Source organism: Rhinopithecus bieti, unplaced genomic scaffold (assembly GCF_001698545.2).
Source record: "Rhinopithecus bieti isolate Rb0 unplaced genomic scaffold, ASM169854v2 scaffold_10612, whole genome shotgun sequence".
Taxonomy (NCBI): domain Eukaryota; kingdom Metazoa; phylum Chordata; class Mammalia; order Primates; family Cercopithecidae; genus Rhinopithecus; species Rhinopithecus bieti.
The window spans coordinates 373,782-382,943 of record NW_016806990.1 but is presented as its reverse complement, the minus strand read 5'-3'; the positions used below and the strand labels follow the sequence as shown (position 1 = coordinate 382,943).

The following is a 9,162-nucleotide window of genomic DNA, read 5'->3' as shown; positions in this document are numbered from 1 at the left end:
TCTTCACAAATTACTGCAATAAGGGAGGGTCCTTATTGCACCTTTGTTCCCTTTTTCTGGTACAGATGGAGTTTTCTTTTTTGTTGTTGTTGTTGTTGTTGTTGAGACGGAGTCTCTCTCTGTCGCCCAGGCTGGAGTGCAGTGGTCGGATATCAGCTCACTGCAAGCTCCGCCTCCCGGGTTTACGCCATTCTCCTGCCTCAGCCTCCCGTGGGACTACAGGCGCCCGCCACCTCGCCCGGCTAGTTTTTTGTATTTTTAGTAGAGACGGGGTTTCACCGTGTTAGCCAGGATGGTTTCGATCTCCTGACCTCGTGATCCGCCCGTCTCGGCCTCCCAAAGTGCTGGGATTACAGGCTTGAGCCACCGCACCCGGCGGAGTTTTCTTAATTAACTTCCATAGTTTATTTTTAAGGTACTGACTCTGGACACCACGTGTCTTCTCTCTATAAATACCAGGACATGCTCTGTTTTTCAGCAGTCATTGGACTTCAGCATGACTACTCAGTTGCCGGCTTATGTGGCAATTTTGCTTTTCTATGTCTCAAGAACCAGCTGCCAGGACACTTTCACTGCAGCTGTTTATGAACATGCAGTGATATTGCCCAATGTCACCCTAACACCAGTGTCTCGTGAGGAGGCTTTGGCATTAATGAATCGTAATCTGGACATTTTGGAAGGAGCGATCATATCAGCAGCACAGCAGGTACCATCTCTACCATCTCTCCAGTGTACTGGATTCTATGAGAAAGGAGGGGGTCCTAGGAGACAGGGCCGGTGTCAGGGTCCTTTACACTTTTAGATGACATATGTATTAGAGTAGCCAAGAACCTTTATTTTGCAGTTAGAATTCTACTTTCCTCTCAAAATTAGAGCAAGGACACTACCCTAACAGTAAGAACAAAGTTAAGAAAAGAACAATTTGCTCATTATCAAGAAGCAGCAGACCTTTGAGGAACTGGCCATAAATTCAACATCTTTGTTCCCTTTTTCTGGTACAGATGGAGGATGGAGGATAAATGGGTCAGGGACCAGGTGCTATTTTTAGAGTATTAGTGGCCTTCATGTACTCATGTGCTATTAAGGGTTTGCAGGTTTTGGAATAAATTTATAATCTGAAAACAAACTTAAGTTTTCAATTCCTTGCCAGCATGCATTATATACTTCATACTTCATTCTAATTACAAGATAAAAGTATATGTAATGCATTGTGAGTCCTTAAGTTGAGTGAAGATTTCAGTTTAAAGTTAATCATACAGTATAAATTGTGGTTTACAGGAATATTATTTTAAAAGCTATTAATCTATTAGGTGTAGACCAGGGATATATGAAGTGTGATAAAAGTCATGGATAAATGTGTATTACATATATCCATAAATATATATTCTTTTGTGTTGTTGTTGAGACAGGATTTCACTCTGTTACCCAGGATGGAGTGTAGTGGTGTGATCACGGCTCACTGCAGCCTGGACTTCTCGGGCTCAGGTGATTCTCCCACTATAGCCTCCAGAGTAGCTGGGACCACAGGTGCGTGCCACTGTGCCCAGCTAAGTTTTGGATTTTTTGTAGAGATGGCGTTTTGCCATGTTGCCCAGGCTGGACTTGAACTCCTGACCTCAGGTGATCCACCCGCCTCGGGCTCCCATAGTGCTGGCATTACAGGCATGAGTTACTGTGCCTGCCCTATATTCTTACATATACTAATATTTAAAAGGTTATCAGGAGTTCTGATGTTCTTTTTCACCCTTAGTCCAACTATTTCCTTAAAGGTCACAGAGCTTTTTAAGATGACTCTCTAATCAGAAGGTGCCTAGGTTAGCTCAGGCAGCACTTGTAGGCATGGCACAGTTCAAGTAACCAGTTTGTGGCTCCTCTTTTTCTGAGAAGCAGGAATCATGTTTGCAGGGGAAGGCTGGGGCAGAGGAGGAAACAAACAGAGCATTTATTAGTCAGTCCTGACACAGGCACAATTATCAGCCAAAGTTCAAGGAGAGGCTTGGTTCCAGGACAAGCTAGGTTTATAGTTAACAACTGCCATAGGAAACAACAATGGCAGGATTAGAAAATTAAAATGCTTGACTAAGTCGGGTGCGGCGGCTCATGCCTGTAATTCCAGCACTTTGGGAGGCTGAGGTGGGCGGATCACCTGAGGTCGGGAGTTCAAGACCAGCCTGATCAATGTGGAGAGACCCCATCTCTACTAAAAATACAAAAATTAGCCAGGCGTGGTGGCGGGTACCTGTGATCCTAGCTACTTATGAGGCTGAGGCAGGAGAATCGCTTGAACCCGGGAGGTGGAGGTTGTGGTGAGCCGAGATAGTGCCATTGCACTCCAGCCTGGGCAACAAGAGCAAAACTCCATCTCAAAAAAAAAAAGAGGGAGAGAAAATGGTCCACTAGAAGCCCAAACCTCACCATTATGTAACATATCCATGTAACAAACCTGCATATGTACCCTCTGAATCTAAAATTAGAAATAAAGGAAAGAAAATAAAAATGAAAAGAAACAACAATGCACTAAAAAAAAAAAAAAAGGAAATTAAAATGCTTTGGAAAAGAAAATAAATTATAAAAATATAGAAAACAAAATAAGATTTAAGGGGCGTGGGGGGAAGCCCAAATAGTTGTTACTCTGCCACTCAGTTCCTCAGCTCCTTTTGCAGGTCCCCTTTTTGATTAAGGTGCATTTTGAACAGGGTGCGCGTATTATTGTGACTCCAGAAGATGGTATTTATGGCTGGAACTTCAACAGGGACTCCCTCTATCCATACTTGGAGGACATCCCAGACCCTGAAGTAAACTGGATTCCCTGTAATAATCCTAACAGGTAAAGAAACAACTTGTGAAAACTTCACTAGTGAATATCAACTTGATTTACCTGGGAAAACTTTGTTGATGATCATTGCATAGATCCACGATCAACTCTTAAGTTTCAGTATAGCTTATTTTTCATCTACTATGGGTATATTTACTGGGAGAGTAAATATGAATTACGAAGTCACAGAAATCAGAGCTAGAAGGTAGCTGAGAAATCATCACATTTGGGCTGGACGCGGTGGCTCACGCCTGTAATTCCAGCACTTTGGGAGACCAAGGTGGGTAGATCACGAGGTCAGGAGATCGAGACCATCCTGGCTAACACGGTGAAACCCCATCTCTACTAAAAAAATACAAAAATTATCCAGGTGTGATGGTGGGCACCTGTAGTCCCAGCTATTCAGGAGGCTGAGGCAGGAGAATGGCGTGAACTCAGGAGGCGGAGCTTGCAGTGAGCCGAGATAGCGCCACCTCACTCCAGCCTGGGCGACAGAGCGAGACTCAGTCTCAAAAAAAGAAAAAAAGAAAAGAAAGAAATCATCACATTCAATGTGAACATCTCTGGTCTCTGACTCCTCACCAGTGAATAGGAAAATATTTCCCTGTGTGGGTCTGTGATTTGAAAACTGTATGAGTAAATGGCAAAATAGAGTCACATCGGTTTAAGATTAACAGTTTTCCTTTCTCATTGATAAGACAGCTGGTGAGGTTAATGTAGTAAAATCCTTAAAGTGTAAGCTGATTGTAACCTAAGAGGTAATAATATGTCAGGATTGTAAGTGGTTTAAGTCAGGTCTAAAGAGATATTACGTATGATGAAAGCAGCACTATTAATTTTAATGTAAAGAAACCAACATCTTATACACCTAAGAAAATCATGTCGGTTCACATACTTCTTTCTGAATACACATGGCTAAAATTGTTTTAGGAATTCCTCTTTTGGAACTATTCTCAAAACCACACAACGCCAGTTAGAATGGTGATCGTTAAAAAGTAAACAACAGATGCCAGAGAGGATGTGGAGAAAGAGGAAAGTTTTTAAACTGTTGGTGGGAGTATAAATTGGTTCAACCATTGTGGAAGACAGTGTGGCAATTCCTTAAGGATCTAGAACAAGAAATACCATTTGACCCAGCAATCCCATTACTGGGTATATACCAAAGGATCATAAATCATTCTACTATAAAGACACATGCACATGTATGTTTGCTGCGGCACTATTCACAAGAGCAAAGACTTGGAACCAACCCAAATGCCCATCAATGGCAGACTGGATAAAGAAAACGTGGCACATAACACCACGGAACACTATGCAGCCATATAAAAGGATGAGTTCATGTCCTTTGCAGGGACATGATGAAAGCTGGAAACCATCCATTCTTCGCAAACTAACACAGGAACAGAAAACTAAACACTGCATGTTCTCACTCAATAGGTGGGAGTTGTGAACAATGAGAGACACATGGACACAGGAGGGAACATCACACACCAGTGGCCTGTCAGGGGTGGGGCAAGGAGAAGGATAACATTAGGAGAAATACCTAATGTAAATGAGGGGTTGATGGGTACAGGAAACCACCATGCTACATATATACCTATGTAACAAACCTGCACGTTCTGCACATGTATCTCAGAACTTAAAGTATAATAATTATAATAGAAAAAAAACACAGAAACTGGCTGGGTGCAATGGCTCACACCTGTAATTCCAGCACTTTGGGAGGCCAAGACGGGAGGATCACCTGAGGTCAGGAGTTCGAGACCAGTCTGGCCAATTTGGCAAAACCCCATCGCTACCAAAAATACAAAAATTAATGGGGCGCAGTAGTGGGCACCTATAATCTCAGCTACTTGGGAGGCTGAGGCAGGGAGAACTGCTTGAACCTGGGAGGCAGAGGTTGCAGTAAGCCAAGATAGTGGCACTGCACTCCAGTCTGGGTGACAGAGCTAGACTCTGTCTCAAAAAACAAACAAACAAACAAACAAACCCACAAAAACTACTTCCAGAGACACCTTGATTTTGATAAGATGGATTTTGACAAATTCCAGAGTTATTTATCATAATCATGTACTCTATTCTTATTTAATTGTATCATAATTATTTATTATTTAATCATGTCATATGTCAGTGTTTTAGTTTCTAGAAGGCAAGCACTCTATTATCACTTCCACTATGAACTGAATTGACTTATTTCTGAATGGCCTTTCCCTACAACCTCATCTCCAAGGGCCTCCTGAACATCCCCACAAGGATGTCCCATTCACTTCATTTCAAGGAACCCGGTTGCCCCTTTATGTTTTCCATCAACTAATGATGTCTGAATTTCTTGCCTCCTTAATTCTCTCACTTACTCTACTTTTTTTTTTTTTTTTTTTTTTTTGGAGAGAGAGACTCTGTGTCACCCAGGCTGGAGTGCAGTGGCATGATCTCAGCTCACTGCAACCTCTATCCTCCAGGTCCAAGCAATTCTCGTGCCTCAGCCTCCTGAGGATGACAGGTGTGAGCCACAACACCCAGCTAGTTTTTCGTATTTTCAGTAGAGATGGGTTTCACCATGTTGGCCAGGCTGGTCTTGAATCCCCGGCCTCAAGTGATCCACCTGCTCGGCCTCCCAAAGTGCTGGGATTACAGGTATGAGCCATCACGTCCAGCTGCCTTAATTTATTAACTCTGTAATTTTTTTTTGACTACCTGTTATGTCTAGACATTGTTCTTGGCAATGAAGTGAACAAAACAGATTAAAAATTCCTGTCCTCTTGAAATTTATACTCTAGTGTGGGGAGGTAATAAATTTTTTAAAAAGATAATTATCTATCTATCATCTATCTATCTGTATAGGTATCTTTCATCTGTTTACCTATCTATGATATGAGGTGGAAGTAAATGTTATGGAAAAAATAAAGTGGGGAAGGTGAATAGGGTGGCAAGCATGGGGCTGAAATTTTTAAAAGGTCATCAGAGGGCATCACAGTGAGATTTTAGTAAAGACCTGAAAGAAATGAGGTGACAGATCATATGAGTACCCGAGAAAAGTGCATTCCAGGCTGAGGGAATTCTAAATTGCAAGATCCTGTGGTCAGAGTATGTGTCTAACCTATAGAACAGAAAAAGGGTTAGTGTGGTTACAGTGATGTGACAGAAGAGGAGAAAAGAAGGAAATAGAGGCAGAAGGGTAGGAGGAGTGCAATGTAGAGAATAAGTTCCAGGGTATAGGTCACCAAAGAAGCAGAGGACAGTTAAAAAGCTGTTGTGATAATTTTGGCAGAGAGATGATGGTGTCTGAGATCAAGAGATGGTAGACGTTTAGGTATTGAGAAGTGGACAGATTCCGAATAAAGGCTGAAAGTAGCACTGGCAGGTTTTGCTGAAAGACTGGATGTAGGATGTGAGAGAAAGGGAGGACTCAATATCCTTTCCTGCTCTCATAGAATCAGATCTCATCCTACTGAGTATGTTTGAAGTATGCACAGAGTCGATTGCTTCCTCTTCTCATAGTCACCAAACTTTTGGGACCACATCACCTCTTAGACTGAGTGTTAAAGGAACAGGCTCTCATCACTCTTCTTTTTTATTTAATTAATTTATTTAGCATTTATATGTTATATCATTCCAGAAGGATTTGAAGTCTCTAATTATATCTAATATAATTAAAAATAGGATAGTTTAGTCTTAACAACAAAGTAGAAACCATATGAATAGAGGAAGCAGTTGTTACGAGGCATCATGGTAAAGAGCTGCTCATTACAATTGGATATTAAGTATAGTTCTAAGAGTTTCCGAGCAGCTAAGAGAAATACAATTTTGTTCAAACATTTCCATTGCATCATAGAAGAAAGCTTGCATATTTCTTCAGTGACAAACTATGTCTAATAACCTAACTTAAAGATGAATTATTCAACTTTTTTTGTTAATTATTTTATTCTTAACTTTCATGGGTACATAGTAGATGTATATATTTACAGGGTACACGAGACGTTTTGATGTTTGTACACAGGCATGCAATGGTAATAATCACATCATGAAGAATGGGGTTTCCATCCCCTCTAGCATTTATCCTTTGTATTACTAACCATTCAATTATACTCTTTTAGGTATTTTAAAAAGTACAATTATTATTGATTATAGTCACCCTGTTGTGCTATCGAATACTAGACCTTATTCATTCATTTTAACTATTTTTTTTGTACCCATTAATCTCACTTTCTCCCCACCCCTCCCCTAACTATCCTTCATAGCCTCTGGTAACCATCTTTCTATTCTCTATCTCTATCTCCATGGGTTCAATTGTTTGATTTTTAGATCCCACAAATAAGTGAGAACATGTGATGTTTGTCTTTCTGTGCCTAACTTATGTTATTTCACATAACCTAATTATCTCCAGTTCCATTCATATTGTTGCAAATAACTGGATCTCATTCTTTTTGTGGCTGCATAGTACTTTATTCTGTACGTGTATCACATGGTTGTTTCCAAATTTTGGCTATGTGAACAGAGTTGCAATGAACATGAAAGTGCAGATATCTTTTCTATGTACCGATTTCCTTTTTGAGGGGTATATACCCAGCAGTGAGATTGCTGGATCATATGGTAACTCCATTTTTAGTGTTTTGAGAAACCTCCAAACTGTTCTCCACAGTGATTGTACTAATTTACATTTCCACTAACAGCATATGAGGGTTCCCTTTTCTCCACATCCTCACCAGCAATTTGAATCAGTGCAAGATGATATAACTGTAGTTTTGATTTGATTTGCTTTTTTTTTTTTTTTTTTTTGAGACTGAGCCTCACTCTTGCCACCCATGCTGGAGTGCAATTGGTACGATCTCAGCTCACTGCAAGCTCCGCCTCCCGGGTTTACGCCATTCTCCTGCCTCAGCCTCCCAAGTAGCTGGGACTACAGGCGCCAGCCACCTCGCCCGGCTAGCTTTTTGTATTTTTTAGTAGAGACGGGGTTTCACCGTGTTAGCCAGGATGGTCTCGAACTCCTGACCTCGTGATTCACCCGTCTCGGCCTCCCAAAGTGCTGGGATTACAGGCTTGAGCCACCGCGCCCGGCCTAATTTGCTTTCTTTACTTTCTTTTTTTTTTTTTTTTGAGACTGAGCCTCACTCTTGCCACCCATGCTGGAGTGCAATTGGTACGATCTCAGCTCACTGCAACCTCTGCCTCCCGGGTTCAAGCGATTCTTCTGCCTCAGCCTCCCGAGTAGCTGGGATTACAGGCGCCCGCCACTACACCCGGCTAATTTTTGTATTTTGAATAGAGACAGGGGCTCCACCATGTTGGCCAGACTGGTCTCGAACTCTGAATTCAGGTGATCCGCCCGCCTAGGCCTCCCAGAGTGCTGGGATTACAGGCGTGAGCCACCGCGCCCTGTTGATTTGCATTTTTTTCTGATAATCAGTGATGTTGAACACCTTTTCATATGCCTGTCTGCCATTTGTATAACTTCTTTTGAGAAATGTCTATTCAAATCGTTTGCCCATTTTTGAATTGGATTATTTGATTTTTTTCCTATAGAGTTGTTTTAGCTCCTTATATATTCTGGTTATTAATCCCTTGTCAGATGGGTAGTTTGCAAATATTTTATCCCATTCTGTGGGTTGTCTCTTAACTTTCTTGATAGTTTCCCCTGCTATGCAGAAACTTTTTACCTTCATGTGATTCCATTTGTCGATTTTTGCTTTGGTTGCCTGTGCCTGTGAGGTATTACTCAAGAAATCTTTGTTCAGACCAATGTCCTGGAGAGTTTCCCCAAAGTTTTCTTTCAGTAGTTTCATAGTTTGAGGTCAAATATTTAAATCTATAGTTCATTTTTATTTATATGGTGAGAGATAGGGGTCTACTTTCATTCTTCTGTCTGTGGATATCTAGTTTTCCTGCACCATTTATTGAAGAGACTATCCTTTTCCCAATATATGCTCTTGGCATCTTTGTTGAAAATGAGTTCACTGTAGATGTTTAGATTTATTTGTGGGTTCTCTATTCTGTTTTATTGGTCTATGTGTCCATTTTTATGCCAGTACCATGCTGTTTTGGTTACTAGAGTTCTGTAGTATAATTTAAAGTCAGGTAATGTGATTTCTCCAATTTTTTTCTTTTTGCTCACGATGGCTTTGGCTATTCTGGATCTTCTGTGGTTCCACATAAATTTTAGAATTCTTTTTCTATTTCTGTGAAGAATGTCATTGGTATTTTGATGGAGATTGCACTGAATCTGTAGAATGCTTTGGATAATATGGGCATTTTAATAATATTGATTCTTCCAATCCATGAACATGGAATATCTTTCCATGTTTTGTGTCCTCTTCAATTTCTTTTTTTTTTTTTTTTTTTTTTTTTTT

General features: G+C 40.8%; 1 protein-coding gene across 1 annotated transcript in view; it reads left to right on the top strand.

Moving 5' to 3' along the window:
* The first annotated feature begins 391 nt into the window (after window positions 1–391).
* Window positions 392–9,162, top strand: part of VNN1 (vanin 1) — a 38,385-nt gene continuing 29,614 nt past the window's right edge. Inside the window, exons 1-2 of the mRNA XM_017879593.1 lie at window positions 392–706; window positions 2,697–2,827. Coding sequence (XP_017735082.1) covers window positions 497–706; window positions 2,697–2,827 — 341 coding nt within the window. The 5' untranslated portion in view covers window positions 392–496. The remainder of the gene's footprint in view (window positions 707–2,696; window positions 2,828–9,162) is intronic.